The sequence below is a fragment of the Struthio camelus genome, chromosome 18 (assembly GCF_040807025.1).
Source record: "Struthio camelus isolate bStrCam1 chromosome 18, bStrCam1.hap1, whole genome shotgun sequence".
In the NCBI taxonomy this organism is placed as follows: Eukaryota; Metazoa; Chordata; class Aves; order Struthioniformes; family Struthionidae; genus Struthio; species Struthio camelus.
In genome coordinates this window covers 4026143-4052742 of record NC_090959.1, presented here as the reverse complement: position 1 = coordinate 4052742, position 26600 = coordinate 4026143, and the positions used below count along the sequence as shown (strand labels likewise).

The window sequence follows — 26600 nt, the reverse complement described above, 5'->3', positions numbered from 1 at the left end:
TGCCAGTTTGCACCATCTTCCCGAGCTTGCCCCCCAACACCTTTTCCAGCTGGTGTGCAGCTCTCTCCAACGCTCCTGCAAGGAGGCGCTCAGCATGGCAGAGAGCGGGAGATGCAGGCCCAAAGCATTGCCTTTGCCAGGCTCTGCCTCAGCTAACTCAATGTCAGGAAGCCTTGAAAGACTTTTGGGCACAATCTGGAATCCCGAGACAGAGACCTCAGCAACCCCTAACCAACACCACTGACTTACTGCAATGTTGGACAGCCGCCAAGGAAAAAGCCTTCACTCCCCTTAATCCCCTGGCAGAAACATCTCAAGGCACAGTGCAAGTATCTCCCTTACACAGCATTTCTACTTCTCTAAGCAAAACAGGAGACTGATCTTGGCTCCCACTGTTCATGATCTGCAATGTTTATTTCACCAAAAAAATTAGTAATTTTCATGCAGAATCTTTTGGTTCATAAAACAAGTTGTTTTCCACCAGCCACCTGACAACCCCTCCCTTCCCCCATAAACCAAGAAATAAAATGATCCTGGATCCAGGAGTTAGCAAAAGAAAACGAACCATCCAAATCTAGCAAAGAAAAGTGGTTCCTATCATCAGCTATAATACCGAATAAATTGGCAAATAGAGCGCTCATCTGGAGTTCCCAGCTCTCAAGCAGTAAGGATTTGGCTCGGGTCTCCAGCCATTGCATTTCTAAAATGCATGTCTGGAGGAAGAGACATGCGTGCTTGCACAGTATTTGAGGACTCTCCTGGGGCTTAAAACAGGCGGACGGAAGCTGCCACATCAGCATCTTTAACTGGGCTATATAAATATAAAACATCAATAAAAACAGATTCTTTGTACAGAAAATATCATCTCACAAGGCACTACAGTGATAGCGTGGCCGGTCGGGGTAGGCTCTCCACTGGGGACTTTTCAAGCTTCCGGTGAGTGACAATGTCGGAGGCAGGAGGGGACAGAGCAGCTGCTCCACGTGGGACCAGAGAAGTCCTGGCACTGCGTCCGAGAGCGGCTTCTGACTACAGCTGACCAGAAGATGCCCCAGCAGTGTTTTTTTCTGGATGGCTAGTGTTTTTCCTTGGCTGTTGTGGCGTGACCCAGGGGTTCTTGTCTCATCTGGATGGCTTTTGGTTTGGTTTGGCCTGGAGGGAGTTGTAGGTGCATAGATCTCATGGCAGTGTTGGGTACTGCTCTGTCTGGCTCTTTCCTCTGTCTTCACACCAGCAGCCCAAGCCGGGTCACCTTGGCTGAGAGGAATGAGTGGATGATGAAGACAATGGTTTTGGGGCAGGAGTGAAGGTCCAATTGCTGCAAAAAAGGAGTGGAGGGACATGAGCAATGGTAAGGGCTGTGCTCAGAGCACCCAACTTTCTCCTTGTGATGGGAAGAGCTCTAAAGTATGCCATGAAGAAGTTGCAAGGGGGTTGGGAACCACTGAGAACCTCCCAAACCGCACCACAGCCTCACGGGGGCTCTGTGAAGGGCCGCAGGCCATGGAGCACCAGCACGGAGGGGAGGGAGTACAGTCCCATGAGCAGCAGGAGGTGGGTGTATGGGCCAGCCCTCTCCCGCCTCTTGCTGGTGGCCTCCTCCAAATCCCCACCTGGGGGCCCAGCAGGAGCACTGGGGAAGCGGGAAGCGAGGGCATGGCAGAAGCCGCGAACAAAGCCAACTCACAATCTCTCCCTCTGGGCCACCAAAGTCCAAGTAGAGCATCTTTGTGCCATCGTCAGAGGACATTTGCAGCTTCTCGAAGGGCTGCTGGAGCAGGATTGTCTTGCTAAGCCCGGGCTCGGTGGTGAAGATGGTGAAGCCTTTGTCAATGTGGATGGAAAGAGTGCAGTCTTGCCCGTTCCATGTGCAGGCTGAAGGAGAAGAGGTGAAGGAATCAGATGGGTCCCACCAGCACCTGCCCCAGCCTCCTCTGATTACCTCCTGGGTGGCCAGGAGCTGGCTGAGCCAGGCACTCTTTGGCCCTTGCATGACCATATGGGCTAAAATGACCATGGAGCTGATGACTGGTGTCTCCCATGCCCGGCATGACTAGGACAGTGGCTCCCGCAGGGCCAAGCTGAGCCAGCCCCAGCACCTCAGCAGTGACATCCCAGCATGGAGGCAGCTCCCCCTGGGCTCCTGCTGCCACCCACCCTGTGCTGCATGCGGATCACACGCTCGGAGGCCTGATCCCAGGCACTGGGATGGGTGTGGAGGACTCCCACTGCCACCACTCTGCATCTTCCCGGGGCTGCGAAACTGAGCTCCTGGACTGGCTCAGAGCCCACGAGCAAGGGTGACCCGTGCCCATCACCGCTGCTTTGGGTACCCCTTTGCCCTGCCACGGGGGACATCCCTGCTGCAGAGTACATCCACCTGGCCACGGTGGGGGGGGTCCACAGTCCCTTCCCCACTGACCTGCGGAGACCTCCTGGACGAGCTCAGCCGCGCCGTGGGTGCCGTCCACCAGCATGCGCGTCCACGTGGCCAGGTCGCGGTGGGTCTCCAGGCTGAAGAGGTGGGTCTGCACGCCCAGGCGGGTGCCGGTGCGCAGGGCGAAGGACAGCTCGGCGTCGTACAGCGGCGAGCCCTTGGCGGGGCCCGAGTGCACCAGCCTGCCGGCACCGCCAGGGCCCTCAGCGCCCGCTCCGCGCCCGGCTCCGCGCCCCGCTCCGCGGCGGCTGCGGCGGCGCGGTGCGGCCGGCAGGGGGCGCTGCAGCCCCGCGGATGGGCCCGGCCCCGCCCGCCGCTGCGCGCACACTGCGCGCCCGCAACCCCCCCCCACCCCCCCACCCCGCAGCGGGCTCGCCCACGCCCTGCACACCCGCGCAACCCCCTGCCCTGCACCCTGCACATACACCCACTGCGCACATGTGCCCCTACGCTGCAAATGCACACGCTGCACGCACACACAGGCATGCACACACACCCCCAATACTGCACGCCTGCCCATGTGCATACTGCACATGCACACACGCTGCGCAAACCCGCTGTACTGCACACCCCCCATGCACTGCACACACACGCTGTACCCCCATGCATGCATGCACACGCACACTGCACACAACCCTCTGCTTGCACACACCTCCACGCATTGCACATACCTGCAACTGCACACACACACAGAGTACACACCTGCTGAACTGCACACACACACCCCTCTGCACTATACATACACCAAAACCACCCACTGCGGCCACCTACACACCCTCCACACTGCGCACACACACACACACATACACACACACATATCCCATTCATGCACACATCAGCACACCCACGCACTCCTTCTGGAGATGCTTGCCTCACTCCTTGCACCACCAGCCCCACTCTGGGCCCTGCAAACACCCCACTGGTGTAAGCACCCCACTCTCCAAGTCTGCCAGCCCTGCTGCCACCCGTGGCCCTGACAGCCCTGGGCCCTAGCTAGGTGACATGCAGCCCGCAGGCGGCGAGCGCGTGCCTCACCTACCTGGTGGCTATGAGGGGGTAGTTGTGTGTCGGCTTGTTCAGGGCGTCCCTGTTCTGCGGGAGGCTGTTGTAGAAGAGGAGATCCTTTTCGGTCAGGATGGCCAGGACATTCCTCGTCCCATCGCTGGGGAGCTGGGAAGGAAAGGGTTAGCGGGACAGATCAAGGTCCATCCAGGAGCCTTCCAGGGCAGGAGCTGCTGGGGGGACTGCCTTGGCCAGCTCCACATCCCCCTGCCCCCTGGCCCCAACTGTATGGTTCCAGGTGGGCCACAGTCTGGAGCAGTGGCTGGACTCACAGCTGGACCCATGGGACGGGGAGAGGTGCTGGGGCAAGGAGGGCCTGCTTGCCTTAGCCCCCCGCATGCCATTTCCCACCACCTTGTAGCCCTGCATCTTAGCATCTCCCTCTCGGTTGCTGCTCTAGGGTGGCATGTTGACCCCAGCGATGGGGTTACCTGCTCCGTGAGCCAGCCGACATGCTTGATGTCCTTACTCCCCGCGACACCGGCACCGGCCAGCTGGGCTCTCAGCTCCTCCTTGACCTTGGGAAGCAGGGCGTTGGCATTGGCCTGGATGGCGCTGAACCACGACTGGGCCGTCACTTCGTCCTTGGCCCGCAGGAAGAGGGGAACGCGCCCATCGGCTGAGCACACTTCCAGGTATCTGCAGAGGGACAGCCCCGCTGGGTCACTGCGGGCAGCTCCAGCGTCCCCCCGCTGCCGTGCTGCACTGCGCTCTCCTGCGCCCTCGGGTGCAGGCGGCCGTGCTGGGGGTCACCAGACACCTGCTGGCCCCCCCATGGCCCCGGTGGCCGGCTCTACCCCGCTCCCTTGTGCAGGACCGACAGCCCCAGGGCAGAGGAGGCAGCTGCAGCCATGGAAGGGCCCCCCCAGCCCTGCCTGGCCTGGCTGATTTGCCATACCTGTGCTCCGGGTCGTTCGGGAGACACTTGCGTGACACGTAGCACATTTTTAAAGGCAGGTTCTTCCCTTCCTTGAGGTCTCGCAGGGAGAGGATGGGGGAAGCTTGTTTCTGGAGGGAGGCGGAGGGAGAGGGGTCCCAGCTGACGGTGGCCCCGGAGGAGGAGTTCTTGAAATACGGGGAGATCTCCTTCATGTACTTCACTGCAAGAGAGTCAGGCCATGGCTGAGGGCACGGTGCTGGGCACTCCATGTGCCACGGTGGCCTCCTGCCAGCCACGCAGAAACCCCTCGCCGCCCTCCCTGCGCCGGAGCAGGCTCTCACATCCCTTTGCTCTGTAACCTCTTGGGGGAGACGAGGATCATCACCCACACGTGGACCGTGGGGCTGAGCACGTCCTTTGCCCGTGCTCAGCCCTGTGCCAGCACTGGGTCATGCCATCAGGTGCCAGACGGCAGAGAGGGTTATCAGGGGGAGATGACCTCCAGCATCCTCAAAGGCCTTTCCTCCTTTTTCATTTCCAGATGTTGCAACATCTGTAAATGAAGGACGCTGGAGGCATACAAGGAATTGGTCTTGGGCAAAGCAGAGCAACATAAGGACCAAGGCAGAGCTTTCAGAGGGCGCCGCAGCAGCAGTCCCAGCACGCAGCAAAGGCTAATTACCACTGATCACGCGTGGACATGGCTAACAGGCTGGAGGCCCCGAATCTGCTGAATATAGCACTCCCTCACTGATCCCTGCATGCCCAGGGGTGCTGGCGCATTCTAACGCTGCGAGCCAGATCACTGTCCAGCCTGGGACATCCCTGGATGGGGGATCATCCTGTCCCAAGGCAAGAGGCAGCCTAAACTACACGAGGACTCCACTGATGCCGTGTCACGCAGGGGAGGGCTGGCTGCAGAGCGCTGCTTCTCACATCATGCCGGAGGCTTTTCAGCAGCTAGCCGGGAGGCCCAATTCCCTGTAGGAGAAAGCCTCCAGCACAGCCTCCCTACCAAATCACTCTGCCAACATGTAGCAACAGAGCGGGAATGGAAAACCTGCCCACAAGAGCAGGCTCATCCTGGATGGCTCGTAGTCAGTCCGCACCCGGAGCAGCGGCACAGCAAGCCCCCAGGACAGCAGCCCCAGGGCCTGTTGCGCAGCACTGCTATCGAAGCTGTAGTGCATGGGAAACGTGGATGCAGGAGCGTGTCCGGCCTTGTAAAGGAGCAACTGGGCAGCACGAGCTTAAGGATGAAATGTCCTGAGAAGGCCCTTTAGACGCTCGCTCTTAAGGCAGTCTCACCCCCGCAATAGCTGTGCTGACTCGGCTGTGCGCAGAGCATGCTAACCACAGCAGGGAATTGAGCGGGGTTAAAAATAGCCCTTTTCTCATTTTTTTTAACCTGGATCAGCTCACAGATCCTATTCCAATCTGGTCCCCCAGTCAGTCAGGGGCAGCACATGGAGGCATGGGGCGGGGAATGGGCAGGAATCCCAGGCCAAAATTACACAGTCCAAATTGTGCTGGTACAGCCAGTCCACCAGCCAACTAGGAACAAAGTAATAGCTCTTAAATACCATGGCTTGGCCCCAGAAAAAGCCTTTAACTGCATTCACGCAACTCACATAACCCCTGGCTGATTAGTTATGAACTAGGGACAAGAAATCATCTCTAAGTACCCACTGAGCCTGGCCCCAGAGCCAGAGCCCTCAGACTCGCGTTTGTACCACAGCCCAGCTCCAGAGGTTTAGGGGAAGGGGGAGATGAAAGTTGCTGAGAACTGATGGGGCCCCAGGGCTACATCCTAAAAAAATAGGTCATCAGCTCTCAAGACTGATCTACAGCAAGGCCAAAAAACTTTGGCAGAGGAGCCGAGGAGCCTCACTGCCCACCCCGCCTGGGGAGCCATAAAGAGGTCAGGGGGCGTAAAGGGAACGGACCATTCATGGTCCTGCTCTCTGGGTCGAGATGCTAAGGGTCAGCACGAGATCGACGGCTGGCTTTGGGCAAGGGCCTTCCTTTGGTGGCCCCCCTAGAAGGAGCAGGGGATGGACACGCTCCTGGTGCTGCTGCTGATCCCAAGCTGTCGTAGCTGGTCTAAGCATGGGTCCAACTAAGGCCCCAACTGCAGGGCAGCTCGGGGATGGCTCGGGAGCATCGCTGGAGGGAGGCTGAACTGGGCAAAGGGGGTACAATGGGGCAGCGAGAGCTTGGCTTTGCCGCACAGTATTGTAGGTGAGTCGTTGGCGGCTCTGGATCAACTCCGTCACTGTGCCATAGCCGCTCCAGACCAGAGGCGCTGGGCAGATGCTCCTCCAGATTAAAGTGATTTCATGCCAGACTAAAGCCCTTTTCACATTGCAAGACAGTCTCTGCACACAGAGCTATTATCCAGCAGCAATGTGTCTTGTTGCACGCGATTGCAAACGCCCAGAGGTCTCACGGAGCCCCGAGGCAGGGAACCAAAAGCTGCCACAGCCCCCTGACTCCAAGGGCAGGAGCGAGGCCTGAGACGCAGGAGCCTGACTCCGAAACACCCGTCTGTTTCCCTTTAACGGAGCAGCCGGTTCCTCACCACCCCCTGCTAGGCTTGACTCACATTTCCCAGCCCTCCTCCGCAGGCAGTCAAAGCTGCTGTTGTGCGGTCAGGCCCTGACTCCAGAAAGCCGGGCTGGGGCTTGGCCCTGCGCCCTGCGCCCACCCGGTGCTGCCGGCACGGCTGGCCGTGGGGCCGGACCCCCTGCAGCACCTCCCGGCTCCGGGAGCCGGTGTGCATCCGCTGAGCCCAGCCTGCCTGGGTGACCCCAGCCAGCTCATTCGGTCCCAGTCCTTCCCCCCACCCCCCCCGCACTTGGCCACCCAGCTTGTGTCTCTGATTCATTTATATTCCAGCAAGCGCTGCGAAACCTCAAAGTCACCAAGTCCCGCGTGCGAAGGGAGCGAGCCCTTACTCACTTGCAGAGCCACAAAGCAAACCCGCAGAGGGCAACGGGAGCCACGCGGATCAGCGCAAGTGCACAGCCAGGCCAGAGGCCCGTGTTTGCTCCTGACAGCACAGGCGGGATTGCTCATGAGGGACTGCTAATGAGCCGGCTGCAACCTCTCGGAAACCGCTGCTTCCTGCAAACAAGCCCCCGGTGAGCCTCGAGCCCTGCCGGCGACGAGCAGCTCAGGGCTGTGCGCTGCTGCGCGGAGAGCAGTGGGGCATCCGGGGGAGAGGCAGAGCTGCAGCACGGCCCTCCAGCACGGGGACCCTCCGCCGGTCACCCACAGCGGAGCTGCAAGGTGGAGGACGGCTGTTAAGGTTTGCTGTCCATCTCCTCGTGGATTTGCAGTGTCCTCTGACGCATTGGGATGGCCGGAGGTGCGGAGGATGGCGAGCACAGCCCTGGAGAAGAGCTGTGTCCCAGCAGCACGGCGAGGACCTGTTTGGGACTGCTTCTCCCCGAGAGGTGCAGAGCCCAGCGGGACAGCCTGGTAGGTTACGGGAACACCACCGAGCAGAGGGGACCTCCGTGTCCTACAGCTGCTTTTGGACAGTGCCACGGTGCAAGCACAGCTGCCTGCAAAAGTCCTGCAGCCTGGGGAGGTCCCACTGCCTGGCCACCTTGGCTCACCCTGGGGCAGCAGCACGAGGGCAGGTCAGGTCACGGCACCGTCTCCTCTCCCTTTTCACTCCGAGATCGGAGCGCACTGTTCCCCGGCGGCGCTGACGTCCCAGGAAGCCGTGCCCGCCCGAGCCCTGTCCCAGACACAGCGTGAGCGGGGCCGGAGCCATAAATGGATGCGATCCTGCTGCGGCACATGGGTCGGGTTACGCCAACGTGGCCTTGCACCCGCTGCCGTGGCGCGGCGCGGGGCAGAGGAGGCGGCGCCGGACCGCGAGCCTCGTGCTCTGCGCCGCCCGTTATAAATAGCCGTCTCTCGCTCATAGGCATTTGAGCTGTTCTGGATTTTGCCTCCGAGTCATTAATCTTGGCAGGGGGACCTGCCATTATTCTGGTGCCTGGGAACTAATTGGATTGCAAAAAGATACCATTCAGATTGTGAAACGTGAGCAGCATCCCTGAGCCCGCGCCAACGAGCGCGTTCAGCTCCTGGGGCGAGTGAAGCCTCGGCCGGGGCAGACCCAGGCTGGGGAGGACACTTTCTGGGGTGCGGGGAAGCACTGGGCACGCTGTCTCCGGATGTCTAACCTTGCCCTTTCCATCCTCCACCCCACGGACCCTCTCGCTGTGGGTGCTCGCGCCGTTTCCCAGCTCCGTGCAGCCCCTCCTGCTGCGGCTCGCCAAGAGCCTTCCCCTAAAACCCGCAGGGCAAACACAGCAAGGTAGAAACAAGGCATTCCCGCACCACCTGTCTTGCATGTTGTCTCTGCCGGCTTTCCAGGCACGCGGAAGACGTCACCGGCATTAGCTCAGCACCGGCTGGATCCCGTCCTAGGCGGACTGCGCTCGGGGCAGCAAGAGGAGCAGCGCCTGGAGAGCGAGGGCACCGTGCGCAGCCCCGCGGCAGGAGCGTGTGCCTCTTCGATACGAGATGCGAGGGATCAAAGCTCTTCCTAAGCAGAGGCAGCGCTGGGTGCACTGGCCACGAGGCTCCTCGAGCCGGCGCCGGGAGCCCAGGCAGAGCCAGGAGCCACATCCGTGCTCCCGAGGCAGGGTGGCGCAGCTGGAAGCAGAGGGCGATTGCAGAAGGCCCCCGGGCACCGGTGCCAGCCGCGGGCCAGTCACCGCTGTCACATCGCCCCCACGGCCAGGGTCCCCCCTGGCCTGCCGCGGGGCCGTCTCCGGAGGCCAGCGTGGCACAACGTTGCGCGGCGCGGTCTCGGCAGTCCCCAGCTCCCTTTCCATCTCCGCAGGCCAAAGGAGGGTGCAGAAAGCCGTGCTCAGCCCCCTGCTTTCCCTGCACCGTGGCGGGAAACGCCTGCGTTTGGGAGACGCGTAGCCCACGGCACGGCTGGGCGACGCACCGCAGGGCAGCGCTGTGCCCAGAGGTGGCCGCAGCACTCCTGCTCGCACGCGGAAGTGTGCAGAGCAGAGGCTCCCTCCCCATCCTTGCAAAGCCAAGGAGTTTCACGGAGGGGGCTCGGCAAGCCTGCCCCTCTCTCTGTCACTGCAAGCCCCCAAAATGTCCACAGGCAGCTTGCACAGCTGCCTCGCTTTCTAATGCTGCAAAGAAATACCCAGAGAAATTCACCCAGCACCAAGCAAGGGTCAGGCATGCTCTACCTCGGGCACGGGTTAGCCCCACTCAGGGGAAAGACGTCTCCAAAATTCAGGACGTGACCTCAAGATCCTAACACCTAACCCAAGGTGTTTCTAATGCAATACATCCAAGTTACCAAACTGGCACTTTCCGCAAAAAGTTCCCCTCAGAATATGTCAAGCGTAAAGTTGGGGTCCTGCTTTTGGAGAGGACCAACAGGCTAACTGGGCTGATGGCCCACCTGTGCACGGCAACATGGGACATGACCCTGCAGCAGGGGAAAGAGCTTCACAACCTTCCCGTCCACAGCCTCAGCGGGACCATCACAGTAGCAGGAGAAAGCGTATGGGAGGGGGAGTGCTGCCACCGGTGGAGCCAGCTGCACGGGCACGCGGGACATCTCCAAAGCAGGAGTGCCGTGCCATTTGTGGGGAGCTACTTGCTTTGGATCAGACGGGGAAATAAAGAAGTCTTTGTGGGGGACTGAATTTCAGGCAGGATCCAGGTGCCATCCCAGGTCACGATTGGCCATGCACCAGCCAACAACGAAGCTGTGAAGAGGAGCACGAAAATGAGAGGAGCCACTAAAGGCAACGCTGCTGTTTTTATAGCAGATTGACTTAAACTTCTGCCAGTCCTTTTACTACAGCAAAACAGTCTGCTACTGAATGGATAAATTAATTACATCCAACTCATTAAAGTAAGTGACTCGGACCACATTATGTATCATCTCTGCTACTGGCAACTGTAATTCTTATACTGGATTTTTTTTTTAATTAACATTTTACAGTCCTTGGGCTCCCAGGCTGGCTGGGCTCTCCTTGTTAGTCAGCGCCACTCCAAAAATCACTCAGCAGAAATATTGCATCACTGCTTTGGAGTTAAAGCCACTTCCAGCAGGAAAAAAAAAAGTCTCAGTGGCTGCTGGCCGAAATGTGCGCAGCCCCTAGGCGACGTTGCCTCCCGAGGCAGCGCGAAGCGGTCGTCCCTGCTGCGCTTCGCCAGCAAGGAGAGGGGAGGAACAGGACCTTTTAACCACTCGGGGCTTTGCAGGTTTGCACTGAGCAATATTTCAGGTTTTGGGGAAATGGTAAAAAACAAAAGTCTGCAGAGGAGACCACGGCATCAGCATCTCCTTGTGGCCACACGTGCCCAAATGGCACCCTTTGCAGAGAGCGGGTACGGCCCAGCGGCATCCCAAGCACGTGGGATCGCTCAAGCACTGCGTGCACCCCAAACCCAGCAGTGAGCTGCCTCAGGATGGGAGCTGCAAGGCTGCATCACTTGCACAGGGACCATGTGTGCAAGGCCCGAGAGGTGTCCTGCTTCCCTCACTGTATTGCAACCTTTCTTACCGCTCTCGGGCCAGAGTGAACATGCTGTGCACCACGCATCAAGCTCCTGGCTCTGCAGGGCTTTGCCAGGGAGCCACAAACTTGTTTCCAGCCATGAAAACCCAAATCCTCAGCCCAGTAATGATACTGGAGGAAATATTTTCAGAAGGCACTGAAGCCACCCCTCACCCTGTCCTGCAAGGAAGGGATACGAGCAATGGCTGGGGAGCCACAGCAGCTGGGCGCCAAACCCATGGCTGCATCAGGGCCACATGGATGAGGACGTTTCTTATGGTGCCTTTTGCCATTATTTCTCTCTTAGGCGCAGGGCGCTCCGGAGAGCAGAGCTCTCCAACGGGGTCTGCATGGTGCATGTACAGCATCGAAGCCAAGCTCTGACGATGAGTGGACACCCGGAAGGCTTCCAGCAGCTGGCCAGAGAGGTCCTGGGGTGGACAGTAAAATGGGGGCCAGCAGGGAACCAGTGGGCCAAGCACAGACAAACTTCAGCTGGACAGGATCACACACGGCCTACGTACATCAACGGATAGGCTCGTGGCACGCCGAAATGGGTGTCAGCAAATATATATCCCAAAAGAAACCCTGAATGACCTATAGAACTCCAAGAACTGAAGAGCACATGCTTCCTGAGCATGCCAAAATGCAGACAAAAGGGGAATGAGAAACACCTCCTCATCCAGCATGTCCTACACCAGTGGGTGGCTAAATCATCCAGCCAGGCTGCAGCAAAATAGCCTTGAGGTGTTTCTGAAAAACTTCAAATCCTGCCCCAGGCTGCTGAGCGCCACAAGCCTCCCTGCCTGCTCCTGGCAGCTGGCTTTAAAAGCACCCAATCGTCAGGAGTGGAGGAAGTACGAAAAATCACCCTCAATGTTTTCATGCTTAATTCCCTCCCTCTAAGCAAACAAGCTCCTCCATGCAGATTTATGCAAAGCAGCCAACAGTTGTGCATGCAGCAGGCACCCTGGCGAGCCCCTTGGGGGCTCGGCGGTGCATCAGTGCAAGCCCACGGCTACCTGTTCTGCCTGCAACGTGCATTCAAGTCCAGCTCAAAGCACAAGCAAAACTTCTTGCTGGAAGGAACGAGCCCCTCGTGCGATGAGGCTCCAGCACCTCCTCCAGGCAGGTCGCAGTCCATCTCCTTGAAGGGGTCGGGCTCCCGACGTTGCAGTCCGCCCCAGCAGCTATGACACGGGCCCGGCAGGTGGGATAAGTGGCTCAAACCCACTCGCGGGGCAGCAGCTGCTGCCTGCGCTCCATTAACATGCCTCTTGGCTGTCCACGGGGGCACAAATTGAGGGAAGACTTGACGCTCACCCCAGGGAGGCGCTCTGGGCTGTTCCTGAAACGCTTAATCCTTCTGTCCCTGCTGGCCACCCACATGGGCACAGCGCATCCCAGTCCCTTGGAAAGGTGGCACGGTGGCCTCGTGGAGCGAGCCAGCACGGCAGCCCTCGGCCCGTGACCTCCCGCAGCCTTCCCGCGCCCGTCCACCCCTGTGGAAAGCAGAGCTCTGCTACAGCAGCCCACTGGGGCACCGCGACACTCAGAAGCTATTTGGGACAAAAGCCCGTTGTCATGAACCACAGCGAGCTGCAGCCGTGCAAACCTCCCCACCAGCCCGTGCGCAACCCTGCCGCTGCAGTACCTGCAGCTCTCCCACCGCCACCCCATCCTCACCTTCGCCACCCCCAGCGCAGTGCTCCCTGCAACTCCCCGCCTTGCTTTGGTGCTGCGTGAACAGCACGGCTGGCTGCTGACTAACCAGGAGGGGCAAAAATCCAGCTGTGCAAGCCCTGAAAACACCAAGCCCTCCTGAGCTTCATCTTTAACTGCCCCCAGGCTGCATTATTTAACCATTCCCCTGCCAGACGCTGCCCCTGCACAGGAAAAGCTTCTACAGTTCTGCACAGAGCGGCAGATCTGCAGCCTTGTGCCGTGCACGGCCTCGTGCGCTGCCCAAACTCTTCTGCGGCCAGAGCTCGCCATGAGTGCCACGAGGTGCCTGTGGATGCACAGGCGCTCTTCAAGGGATTACTCCTGCAGGCGGAAAGCTTGGGCTCAAAAGGGAGCCCCACGTTTGCGCGGTGGGGATGCGCGCGCCAGACGTGTGCACGACCTTTCAGTCCAGCCTCTTTTCCAAGCGAGAGCTGCGTGTTGGGGGGGGTGGGTTATTCCACTGCCCTTCCTCCCTCGGAGGGGGAGAGGTCCACATTCCTTCTCCAATGTCCTTGGGATATACTCTAAGCTTCAGAAACAGCCGCAGACAAATCATTGCACGGGAACTGCTTTGCAGAAGTGGGGAACTGGAAACTCGAAGCCTGGGTTAGACACAGACCACAACTCTGCCTGGACAGAGAGGGAAGAGCACAGGGAGCAGGAGGAGGGGAAGACTTGTTTCAAGGGCTCACATTTGCAAGAGCCCAATTTAAAGTATCCCACTACATAGCAGATAAAACAGCCAGACCCAAGCAGCCTGGCTTGCTTGCAGGCGAGGAGCAGGAATACCTCTCCTGGGCCTCACTCCCAATGCTTTCCTCTAATTTAAGGAAACCCCCCATTGCCGGTGAGCCATTCCCTGCTGCAGGATCTCCTGCGGCCTCCCTGCTCATGCTCGCGCGCCCCTGCCTTGGGCACTCAGGGGGCACACGCCACCCAGCCTTTGCCCCATGCTGAGGGAGCAGCTGCCTCCTTCTCATGCAGCATCTGGCTCTTCCTTAAAAGGGAAGCGGCAGCCAAAGACAGCGTTTCCCTGAGCGCTGCATGGGACGCCAGCAGCCCTACGCAGAAATAAGTCGCAAAGAGCGTCCTTCTTCATCAGCGGGAGCTACTGCCCGGCTGCAAGGTGGGAGCTGACGATGGGTGAGAAGCTTCCTTTTGCCCCAGCTCGTTCCCCTGCTGCCCCTCAGGACACCCTTCAAGGCGACCTTCACTGCTGACAGCCTGGACAACCCTGACCATAACAGCACAGAGTGAGGGCACTCTGCCCAGCTGGGCAGCCGGCGGCTCGTGCTGGGTCCAGGGAAGGGGCTGCCAAGCTCTCGTGGCTCCCTAGGTCTCACCCCCAGCTCCATACAGAGCCTCCCTCAGGGGTTTCTTTAGTTCAGCATTTCTGAGTCGAAAACCCTGCAGGAGAGAATACTGCACGTCTCCTGGGCAGGGCCCGGAGCTGACAGTGATGGGAATCACACCGAGTCATACCCAAACTTGGCTGTTCCTCACCAGGCTAGGAGGAAACCAAACTTGCAATTGCGCAGTTCTCAGCCGTTGCTGTTGAGCTACTGCTGGAGGCTTTTCCCCTTTGCGGATTTAAATTCTGAACAACTCAAGACAGGCACAGAGCCACAGCCTGGACAGGATGCTCAGTCCTGGGCCCGCTCCCCAGGGGCTGCTCCCTGCCCCGAAGAGGCGATCGGCACATCTCGCTTGGGGCTGTGCTCCGAGGCACGTGGCCATAGCACATGAATCCAAGCCCTGGGCACCACCACCCACCACTGCCTCAAAACCTCCTTCCAGCTCATGTCGCGCATTATCTTCCATGGTGCCAGCTTCAGCTTCGTTCTTTGGGTATTCTACGTTTCACACAATGTGCGTGTCTCTACCCCCGGCAACTGCCTGGGCTTCCCATGCTTAATCCAGTTAGTGCACCAAAGCTGAGCAACCCAAGCGCTCTGCTTTCTTCCTCCTGGCCCCCTTTAGCTTTTCTGAATTTCAAACTTCCAAGCTATTACTTGGTCAAGAAAGTCCCAGAGACTTGCGACAGCACCAGAAGCTGTCCAGGTGTTACAGGCAGGAGACTTTGAGAGTTACACCACCCATGGAGGTGAGACATCTGCTGACACAGGTCCTGCCACAGATCCTCATTTCTGTTGCTCCCTGCTGCTTGCAGTTCGCTCCACATGCTGATACAGCACAGGGACCTTTCCTGGAAAAACTACTCCTGGAAAAATTGCTCTTTGCACTGAAGCCATTCTCAGGGCAGCTGGAAGGATGTTTACCAGCCTTTCCCCTGCCATGGAGGCTCTGTGGACACAAAGCACGACAAAAAACTAAGGGAAAAATAAGGTAAGACAGAGCAACTCTCCACAAAATAACAATGTAATATAAATACAGGCAAACTCTTTGCATAAATGTCAAGAGAGTAGTTTGGCACATCGAAAAAAATCTTGGCAGGATGCAGAGAGAGGTATCTGCATGTCATCATGCCCGGCCAGCAATGACACTGGGGATCTGCAAGCCAAGTTCAGCAGCCCAGAGTAAAATCTAACACGCGGCACTACTTTTGATATTTGGAATAAAATGCATTAGCTCTCAGCTCTACCAAAAAGCCACCAAAGCTCATCTCCCTGACCACTGGCTGTGCAAGGAGCACACAAGCCATCCCAGCCACATGGCAAAGAGTTCCCGCACGGCCTGTGCTCCACAGATCTGCTGGGGGCCACGTACCCGGAGCAACGATTCCACCCCAGAAACTGTTTTGCCTTGTCCTTCAGGGAGCATATGCTGTCTTTCGATCATTTTCCTAATTAGAGCAGCAGAGTTTTGTTATCTTTTGAAACACCTCTTGCAAACTATGCTCAAAACTACATCTCCAAGAACAGACTTTGCTATTTGCTGTCTAATCCAAGATATCCCAGAGAAAAGAAGTAAACAGATAGTAGCTGTGTTAAATTACCAGTATTAGCTTTTTGGTAACTGTAGAAAATGTGAATATAAGAGAAGTCAGAGTTAAATTCAAAGTTGGGGGGGAGGGTGCCAGGGGTCAGCAGGGACCCAACTTCCAGGCCCTGGGTTGAACCAGCCCAAGCCTGGGGTCGAAGCAGCTCTTCCTTCGTTCCCCGAACTCTGACCACCACACTGCCGTGGGAGGCAGATGTCCCTCTTGGCTTTTGTTGGTGGAAAACTTTGGAAGCTTTGTCTTACTATGAACTGGAGAAAAGTCCAAAACCTCAAGAAGACCCAGAGGAAGAGGAAAACTTTCACTCACAGCTGTGCTCTGAGGGGCACCAACCTCCTGCCTCTGGCCACTGGGAACCTGCTGCCTCCAAGCACTTTTCCTCCTCCTCTACCCTCCTGGGACCCCCGTCCAGGGTTGTTCACCCGAGCCCAATGCCAGCCACCAGTGAGGCCCCACCGCATCACCACCCCATGGCCAGACACCGACCACAGTGGTCTGCACGCGAGCACGGAGGCGCAGCGTGGCCATCTGCTCCGGGTGACGCTGGGGCACCCTGCACAGCTGCAGCGGCCAGAAAGGGCACAGGCACCGCAGCACAAAGCAGGCAGCCCTCAGGCAGACATGCGGTGTCAGAGGCAAAAACCTCCTACGTCTCAGAACAAACTCCCTTTACAAGAGCAGCGCAGGAATAACGCTGTCCTCAGCACGCTTGCCACCCTGCTCTCTTGTTTGTGCTTGGCCGCCTGACTTTGCACGAGAGGGACGCGCCATGCAAGCGCCCACCCGAGCTGCCTCTGCAGGGCTCTGGCCGGAGGTGAGGCTCAGCAGCACGCGGGCTGGCACCGCCAGGAGCACGGTGAGCTGCCGCGGCGCTGCTCGAGCCTCGCTGTGCAGCCCTGCGGAGGCGCCGCGGGCTGGGACGCACGTGGGACATCTTCCGAGCTAACTGAAACAGCGTGGGGCTGGCACGGAGCAGCCTGCAGGGCCGCGAGATGCGCAGCAAGCCCCCCGCGGGCTGGAAAGCTGCGGGGCCAAAGCGAACAACCCAAGGTTTTGCAGAGGGAGCAGCCACGGGCTAACACGTGCCTAACCTGGCATGACATCTGTGGCCACTGTCCCGGTGCCGCAGACTGGAGCGGACTACCCGGGACCTGCTTTACAGAGAGCAGAGTTCATCTAGACTGGATGGACGCGGGGAGGAACAGTGCAGAGCGCAGTTCCCAGGGATGACACCGCAGCACCCGCTGTCACTGCCCAAATCATGTCCCTCTCCCATGTCCCGCCCTGCCCTGCAATGTGGGCCACTAAGCAGAAACGCCACTCGCCAACTCAGCCCACATCAGCAGCGAGACACTGGTAAGGAGACAAACCTCTCCGAGCGCAGCGATCCGACCGCACGGCTGTGCCGCGCTAGCCTCAGCCCTTTTCCTGCCTCATTGCACAAGCTCTTACTGCAAACCGTGGCTGTTTAAGTTTCCCACCCTGCTTGAGCCCCTGCGGGACAGGAGCCTCCTGGGCTGGGAGGTTTTGTTCCCACCTGAGCACCCACTTGCTTGAAAAAGCTTGCACAGCCGGTTAAGCACAGAGGAGCCCCCCACGGCGCTGCCCTCCCTCTGGGCCTCCAGCACGCTCGGGAACCCGCGCGGGCCGGCCGCTGCCGAGCCGTCGGCGCGCAGCGCCGGGAGACCGAGCAGGTTTCCTTGCAAAGACGACCCGGGCAGCGAGCTCGCCAGCTCCCGCCTCTCGAGAGCGATCGCCAGCGCTCTCAATTCCCCCCTCGCGGCACAAACGGCGCCTTTCAGAAAGCTGCTGGCTTCCAGCTGTTGGGCCACGGCTGGGAAAGCTCGGGGACCAGAAAGCGCCTGCTCCATGTGTTGCTTTTTGCCAAGCCCTGGAACAAGTCCAAGCACAAGAAAGGAGCAGGAAAGTCCCCACTTCACCACCCTGCAGGCTGCCCCTGCTGAGCGGGCTCTCGCAGCAGCGCTGTCCCCGCTCCCAGCTCTGCCGTCCTCTCCCTGGCCGGCCCAAGCAGCAGGGTTTCTGGGCCGGCACAAACGCAGCCCTGCTGCACCCAGCCCCGGAGGAGGTTTAACCTCACCTCTGGGGGCACAGGAAGGAATAGCTTGTCCTCGCACCAACTCTGCGGACAGATCCTCCCTGACACAGCCGAAGACTGGCCCCTCTGAGCCGTGCCGGCGCAGGAGGGAAGGGAACGGGGAGGCTCCTGGAGAGCCAAAGGGGGAAAGAGCTATAACCACGGCACACATTTTCACTGGGCTGCAGCTCTGGTTAATCCGAACCCCCCTCCCACCGGCGGCTTCAGAGTTACACCAGAAAAAGTAATCAGCCTCTTCATGCAAAAGTTAAGTAGTGACGTGAAGAACGGCTGGTATCACTAGCAAAATGCTCCCAGCTGGGCCTCCTAGCAACCTGCCCAAAACAAAAAGCAGGGCTCAGATGGGAGAGCGGGGCCAAGGCTGGGCTTTTAGTTGGCAAGGAGCAGAGATTAGCACCCACGAGCCCAGCCTGCACTGCTTGCCAGGCCTCTGCCCCATGGCTGTGGGCTCTCGCTGGCTCGGGCAGCTGCTGCTGAGCTGCCCTGGGGACACCCCCACCCTTTCACCATCCGCAGTCGAAGCGGCGCTGGAGGGGGAGCAGGGGGAATGATGGGAAAAACTGGCACAACGCAGGGATGTCACCTCTCCTGCTGCTCCTTAGGGCACACTGTGTGTCACGAGAGCCACAACAGAGCCCCGAGCGCACATGCTTCCTAAACGCGGATGGCACCGGTACAGCCCTGCTAGGAGGGAAAAGCCCTGGGAGATGCTGGGCAGGGCCATGCCAGCCCACTCCATCCCCACTGCCTTCTGCTGGCAGGGCTGCACCACCAGCAAACTCAAAACACGCCAGTGGTTGCACCTGCCTCCAGCACCTCAGCAAGGGAGATGGAGCTGCACGTGCAAGGATGCCCAGGTCCCAGCGCCCACGTGGTGGCCGAGAGCCACCGTCCTGCTCCAGCAAAGTCAATTGCCCACTGCCCTGCAGCATCTCTCATTGCTGCAAGGGGCCAATGGTGTCAGCTACAAGCTAATTGGAAATGCTCTAGCTCATCATCTTGGCAGCCAAACCAATCCAGCTCTCCTTTGAAGCATACCTGCCGAGAGCTTTAATTTGTCAAGAAGCCTAGTGGGTCTCGTCTGAGCTCGATGAAGGACAACAAAGCCCCTGGTGGCTGCTGCCTCCCAGAAGGGCGATCTCGCAGCCCTCTCCCTCCTTCTCAGCTCCAGGGGAGGTGGAGGAGCTTGGGCAACTCTGGGAAGAGAAGCTGCTCTTTAGAGGAAAGGTGGCTCATCTTCACCTCATGCAGGACCTTCAGCAGAACAGAAACGGAAGCCAAAGTAAAGGATGAAAAGAAAACAGCAGAGAGAGGGTGGTCTGGGTACTGCAGGCTACAGGAAGGAATTTCAGAGACTCCAAGAGAAAGAGGCTCTTGTATTTCTCTTTGGTCAAAGGGAAAAAAAAAAAACAACTATCAGCTCCCAGCAGCTGTGCAGAGCAGCACATTCCTCAGGCTGAAATGTGGTTCTGCGGCTCCCAGGAGAGGAGGAACCCATAGCAAAAAGGGCTGAGCAAAGCTAAAATAAAAATTTGGAGACGATACAGTTTAGGGAGGGAGCAGGAAAGAAAACGCTATGGAGGTCATTTGGAGCAGAAGACATAGATCTCTCTCTTGTCCAGTCAAAGCCTGAGGAGCCCAGAGCGCTTCCTCAAACTAAAAACCTCCTTTTGGGATCCGCAGCCCTACAACTGCGCAGGAAACCAGCACAGAGACCATCTCGGCTAGCCTCGGGTGACTTGGCAGGAGGGCAGAGACATCCCCCCGGCTCCGCTCTAGTGCCCAGAATGGTCCTCACCCATGCCAGGTGCCCGTCGCAGCTTGCAGCTAGAGGGCAAGGACTCTGGCTTCTTACTTTCATCCTGCCCCCAGCTGCAAAGGAAGGACGCTCCCAGAGGATCTGGCTGAATTAGCGGAGGTGGAAACAGGCCCAGTAGATAAAAGCATCTTCCATGAGGGAGAAGAACATGGTGCATCTGTCAGGGCTTCCCACAGCCATTCGTTCCAATACAGTAGACCTAAACCCAACCTGCACGCAGGGTCTCGAGCGACTCCATGGCGGGCCAGGCCACAGGAGCCTAGGACACAGTAAGAACCGGTGGCTGCGGCCATCTAGGACCAACAGGAGCCCCGTTTCCACAGCTCCACCAGCCTGGAGTGACTAGGCGGAGCTTGGGGTCAGCTGAGCTCTGCTCCCCTCTGAGGGTGGATTTACGAGGATGACTCCCAGCACAAAGCCCTTCCTGACGACAGGTGTCCGACTTTGCTTTCCCATGGGATGGCAAAGGCTGCGATTCCTGGAACGTTTTTAGCCTTAGCCACCGGACCCAGGGATGTGCGGTTTGGATGCACACCCCGTGCTCCTGGGCACCCCACTGCATGTGGACGCACAGATAGCCACTGCCACTGCGCAAGGCTGCTCCGGTGGGGCGCCTGCTCCAGCAGCTGTGCTTGCGGCCCCCAGCTTCAAAACCTCCTGAACTGACCCTCCCTGCACCTCAGCTCCCTGCTCCCTCCTGCCTGCCTGAAATCCACTCCAAGATATCCCAGAGCAGAAAGAAACATTCCCAGCAAAGAGCCAGGGCGATAGCATGCTCTCTCCCAACTGCGTAAATCTGCAGAACCACATGGCCTCACTCCAGCCAAGGATGTAGAGTTAAATGAAAATCATGAGAAAACCAGAGTCTACCATTGCCCTGTGAACTGGAGGACCTGTTCTGTAGGTGGCACCATAAAACAAAGGAGTTGCAAAACCCATAAAGACACCCCACACCTAATGTCACTGCCTGCCTGTGGTCCCTGCAGTGGGGAAACAGCATGGCTGGGCTTTGAGCAGTGGCATGAGCAGCACAAGCCCTTCTTTCTGTCTCTGGAGGGACATCCCAGAAACTATTTCCAGCTCCCTGGATAAGCAGATAAGCCAGTCTGCACATATTGTTTTTCATTTAAAAGAGTATGCAAATGTATATGCAGAGTATGTGGCACCCTCAGGCTCCCAGCACAGCACCAGTGCAGCCCTGGTGCAGCAGAGTGGGTGCCCTGCGTGCCTGATGTTCGGCACACATCTGGCTTCCAGGGCACCCGGTGGCGCAACAGGCTCCGGCAGCCCGGCCCGGTGGGGAGCACGGTGCACGGCCCCACGGCACTGGCAGGGGTAACAAAACCCTGCGTGCAGGCTGGCTGGCAGAGCGGGCACAAGCGAGCTTCCCTCACATTAAGGCTCCTCAGTGCCCACCCCAAATGCTTTGGTATCTGCTCCCACAAAGACCAACCGAGAGCTGCAGGCCCTGGACGCGCTCCTGGCTGTGAGGTGCTAGCAGGCAGAACGATTAACACAGGGCGGTTTATCACACAGAAATAGAAGTGACTAGGTAACAGCATCTGGGAAAACACATCAGCCACGTCACTGCATGCACAGAGCGGAGGGAACAGGAGCACCCACATCTCTTACCTTCCAAGACCACCTCCTTGCCAGTCTTCTTCAGCGCCTGCACTGCCTCATCGTGCGTTGCCTCTGAAAGGTCGGTCCCGTTCACAGAGAGGATGGCGTCTCCCACGTACAGTGCCTCCGTCTGATCCGCTGCCAGCCCCTTAAATATCTTGGATATCAAGATGGGCATTTTATTCTCTCGGCCACCTTAAAGCAGAAGAGAGAAGGCAATTATGGGTGTTGTGTGCACACACAAGTGTGCGTGCGGACAGGGAGTGCTTGGGTACCAGCTGGCCTCAGCAAATGTTCGTCCTTCTCCCAGGACGCAGCCCTTCCTTGCTGGGACTAGCCCATAGCTCGGATGACCTCAGCATGGATATAAGGACAAACTACCACCGAGGCTTTAGAGCAGATGAAGGTAACTGCTCCAAAAAACTAAGAGGAAATCTGCAGACATTGGGAGAGCAAACACATAGCCTTGCCATCCCTCCATCAATTTTGGCAGAGAAACCATTTCATTATTCGCATTATTAATTGTGCGTGTTGAGTGACCATCTTTGCTCTGTGGACTTTATGATCTAAACAGATAAGACAGCTGAATGTTTGGAGAAGTGAAAGAGCCAGAGAGAAGTGAACCAATCTGGATATTTGTTCCTCTCCACACAGTAGCCCTTTTTACCTGCTCTTCCCCATTCTTCAACCTAAAAGGATGCTATTCAAACATCACTGGAGCTTAAGGAGATCGATTTGCATGTTACCTTTTGAACCTGCAGGGAGATCTGAGCAGCATTTCTTCACGTGAGCTAAGGAACGGCAATGCAGCAATTATCTTTAAGCCTCTGCCCTGATGCAGGAGGAAAAGCGCTACAAGCGCTTGTACGGAGCTGGGATTGGGATCACCAGGCACCCGACCTGCGCGTAGGACACAAGTCCTATGCCTAAGCACAGTCAATCCCACGGAGAGTCTCAGAGATGATCTGTTTTCTCTGAGGGACATCCTGACCCCAACTAGTACACCAGCAGCATGCCTAAGAGCAGAAAGTTATCACCGGCTGCCCCGGGGCTGCTCGCAGTCAGTGCCCCAGGCATTTCCTTGCTCAGATCTCTGACAAATCTCTCATGGAGCAGAGGACTCTGGTTATCAGCTGTCAGAGAGGCCTCTGCAGGGGCCTCTGTGAGCTGCTAAACGGATCCTTATAGCCATGATGCCTAATCTGTGCTCAGGCTGCGGATGCAGGGAGCATCCTGCCAGGGTCTGGAGTGGCTGTCTGACTGCCTGGCGCGCTGCTGGTGGCTGACTGTCTTCAGCACAGGCTTTCTGATAGCTCCCGTGCATCACCCTAAGCCAGCAGGGAAAGGGAGTGCAGTCCCACTCCCTCCACGGCTCCCCCAGCCCCTCTGAACAGGGCTGCAGCCGGGGGGTTTCGCCACAGCACGAGCCACCGTGGGCGCAAAGGGATGGCTGAAGAGCCAGAGTCCTCACGCAAAGGACAGCTCGCTGTGGCTGGGGTCTGGCTGTAACACCACGACCAGCAGGATCCAGTCCTGACTGAGCCACTTGAGGTCCTGCCGAAATAATTATGTGCAAGTTAGGTGAAGGGAGAGGGAGTAACTGCCAACCAGAAAGAGAAGTGGGAGAAGCAATGGGCAGGCAGGTGGAAGCGATGAAGCAGCTCCACTGGCTGCGAGCTGGCTTCCAGCATGACTCCCCAGTGAAGAGACAGGCATTTGCACGGCTCACGTTTGATTCTTCCACGGCAAACAGAGCCCAATCACAGCAAGAGGAAAGCTAGCACAGGAGCGACAGTGCTGGTCCAAGGTTTTGGAGCCAAGTAACCGTACCCAAAACATGTCTCAAGACAGGGCACTTAGCCCTCACCCTTAGCCCCTAACCAGGGCAGCTCTACACATCCAGGTCTCAAGGAGCAAACAGACCTGCTCTTCAGCATTACCTCACCTGGGGGGCAGCAAAAATCAATGGGACCCACACTTGGCGCCAGCGCATAGCTGAGGGCTGGGGATGCTGCCCAGGGCAAGGAGCAGAGCAGAGCACCCTGCCCTCTCTGGCAGCCCGCTCGCATGGGGCTGCCCCAGGCAGGCTCCCTGGGTTGCACAGGGCCAGGACACGGAGCAGGGCCATGCCCAGGTCTCAGCAAGCTCATGACACAACCAATGTGTGCAGCCAGGCCAGGGAGCCTGCCGCCGCCCCGGCGTCCTCGGCCTAACCGCAGTCCCTGTGGCCTCCTAGGTGCAGTATCAGCCCCTGAGCTCCAGCCACGTCCCTAGAGCAGCCCACTGCAAAAAGCCTCCACTCACAGCGCAAAGCACAGCTGCTGTTTGCACCAGAAACCAAGGGGAGGCATTTCTTCAGTATTATGCAGACGTTGTCTCTTTGGCATAACAGCCTACTGCCTCGCACCCTCACCCAGGAAGAGGGAAACGGGAGCCAGGCCTGCGTCAGCCAGAGCAGGCTGAGTCAGCACCAACACCAACCCTAGGGCTGCACGCCGCTCTGCACAGCACCGGCCCCATCCCACCCTCGGGCCACCACCGAGAGCGATATAAGGCTGTTGAGGCTGGAAGGAGAGAAGCAAGAGGCAATTCTGTGGCCTCAGCCCTGGGGCACTCAGGCATTTTGCAGTAAAGAGTCCTCAGACAACACAAACTGCCCTGAGGGCTGGGACCAGGACTCCTGGGGCCAGCCTATCTGAGCACTCCTGCTCTGCAGAGCTGTAACACCTAAGCTGTTTTCACACTCTGCTCAGTACGCGCTTCTGTGGTAAACTCTGAGGTTAAACTACAAGAAATTTATTACTTTTTAATGGGAAAGTGTCACCACCCCAGTTAAGAAGGACCAATGCCTTCCCTCTGCAACAGCGGTGGTCACCTTCAGAGCTCTGTGACCAGCTGTAATGGTTTATAGCTCCCACTTTGGATTACTGCCACTTGTTTTTCACATATTTTTTCACTGCAAAAATAAAGTTTTAACTGAACCAAGTAACATTTCTCCTTTCCTAGGAGAGTCACAGAGGTAGCGATAACTTCGCAGCCAAAGGATTATCACAAAGGGGATTTTACACTTCCCAAAAGGAAGCACTGGCAATCTCAGGCATCCCATGGTGGCAGGCACAGCAAGCAGCATGAGAGAAGCAAGCTGGTGTTTCGATCCAATCCCAGCAGACGGACATCCACATCGCAAAGTCTCCCTACATTGGGCACTTGTACAGCTGAAGCGGAAGCAGGAGGTTGAGGCTAAATTCTCTCTGGCCACCAGAGGCGAAGCCACGTCAGAAGGTAAGATTCATACCACCACTGCCTATGGACCACCATGCATGCAAACTGGCCTGCTGTTACATTAAATTACAAACTCTTACCCATGCACAGGGATGGACCTTTGCCCGTGGTTGACTATTTAATCCTTCTTTCACTGAATTTCTAACAAGCTCAGAGCTGCATGAAAAATAAACACAAAAAGAAATGCAATCCCTGCCCTATGAAGTTTTCAGCCTAAAGTTCAGGCAAATCACCAAGGAGCACAGAAACTTGGGAGGGGAGCACCAGAAAGGAAAACAAGAATTACAACAACAAGGCTTCCCTGCTGCTCAGCCCTCCGAGACCGGACATCTTCAAGCTTGAGAGTGTTGTTTTAATGCCCCAGCTCTTAAGAAGTACTCTGTGTCTGCAGATCCCCAAGGACCTTACAAAGGTTGCAATCATTTTCTTCATTCTGCCGACAGTTTAAAAGGGACATTTGTCAGCCCAACAGACATAGGGTCACTGAGGAAACCAAGACAAACATGCAGAGACCTCTGTTTGATGCAAAGAGGCAGCTTTTCTGTAACATGGGTACCCTATGCGTCCCATCTGCTTCTTCAGACATCTTCCCTACCAGGAAAGTGCCAGCGTGTGCAAAGTCGCAGTGGGAGAAGAAGCTCTGCCAGTCCTGGCTTACCAACAAAGGGCTGTGAGCACCACCCTCCAGTGTCCCAAGCACAGGAGAGCAGAGCCCTGCTCCTGGCTGGGGGCTCCTGAGAAGCTGGTCTGTCACCCGGCCTCCCTCCGGCACTCTGTGCACTGAGCTCTCCAGGAGCCGTCTGCCTTTAAAACCCAGCTCTTAGAGCATGCAGCAAACATCCTTCAGGCCCTTCGTACTCCAGCTGTCACACCTCCCACCTTGCCCTTGCTCATCTCCTTTTGGGGTAAGTTAAGAGACTGACTGAGGCGTGAGAACCCCAGTTCCTCCCCAGTGCAGAGAGATGAGCTCGGCTCCTGGATATAGTTTCCATTCAGTGGAAACGCGGAGTCGAGCTGCAGAATCCAGTCTTGAGAAGGGGACGGCAACAGGTCGCTTCCCTCGAAATCCCCGTCTCGCAGCCCTCGCTGAAAACGCTCCGCTCCCCCACGAGGTGCATCACCTCTGCTTCCGACTTGGAAGGTCAGACCCGCGGAGCAGCCGCGGCCCGGGGAGCACAGGCGTCCCAGGCTGCCAGGAAGCCGCGCGCCCGCGCCCGCAGCTGCCGCGGCCCCGCGCCGGGCGCCCCGCAGAGCCCGGGAGGGCGGCGCAGCCCCGCGGCGCTGCCGCGGCCCCGGGCTCCCGCGCCGCCGTCGGGGGCCGCAGCCAGGACCCGCCGCGCCGGGCGCTGCCCCGGCCCCCGGCCCCCGGCCCTCACCTTTGATGCTGATGCCGAGCCCCCCCACGTCCTGCTTGACGACGCGCACCGTGCGCCTGATGTTGGCCAGCGCCTCGGGCACGGCGGAGCTGGGCTCGCCGCCGTTGAGCTGCGCCGGCGGCGCCTCGCCGGGGCCGGGGCCGGGGCCGGGGCCGGCGGCGGGGCTCACGGTCAGCACGTCCTCGGCCAGGGTGAGCAGGACGCGCAGCCACTGCCCGCCGGGGCCGCGCAGCTCCAGCAGCCCGGTGCGCGGGGCGCGCCTGCCCGCCGCCATCTTCCGCGCATGCCGCGGACCGCCGCCGCTGCGCCGCCCCCGCCGGGCCGCACGGCTCCGCTCGGCGCGGCTCGGGGCACCGGGCACAGCGCCGCCCCGCCGGCCTGCCCCTGGGCCGCCCGCCCCGCCCTGCCCGCCCCGTCGGGCTCGGCTCGGCTCGGCGCAGCCCGGCCCCCCGGCCGCCTCCCCGGCACCGGGATCCGCCTCCTTCGGGCCACGGCGGCGCCCCGACCCGTCCCGTCGCGGAGGGTCAGTCCCGCGCTCCCGGTGCGCCCCTGGGGTGCTTCCCTGCCTGGCCCCGGACGTGCCCGGCGTCCCCCTTGTTGCACCCTGCCCCGAGGAGCCGCAGAGGGAGCCAGGCCCCCGCGCCGCCCTTGCCTGGCCCGGGATGTGCTGCGTGCCCCCATCCTGCTCTACGTCCCAGGAAACAAGGCAGGAGCCAGGCTCAGGGAGCTGCTGGCTCAGCCCTTCCTCGCCCGGGGAA

The 26600-nt window shown here is 58.6% G+C and overlaps 1 protein-coding gene across 1 annotated transcript; it reads right to left on the bottom strand.

The window, feature by feature from the left end:
- Window positions 1–382: 382 nt before the first annotated feature.
- Window positions 383–26148, bottom strand: LOC104146447 (alpha-1-syntrophin-like). Its single transcript, XM_068912699.1, has 8 exons — window positions 25843–26148; window positions 21194–21379; window positions 4398–4599; window positions 3931–4138; window positions 3477–3607; window positions 2423–2619; window positions 1688–1875; window positions 383–1318 (listed from the first exon to the last, which is right to left on the bottom strand). The coding sequence occupies exons 1-8, from the start codon at window positions 26114–26116 to the stop codon at window positions 1226–1228; spliced, it is 1479 nt and encodes a 492-aa protein (XP_068768800.1). The 5' UTR covers window positions 26117–26148; the 3' UTR covers window positions 383–1225.
- Window positions 26149–26600: the final 452 nt, after the last annotated feature.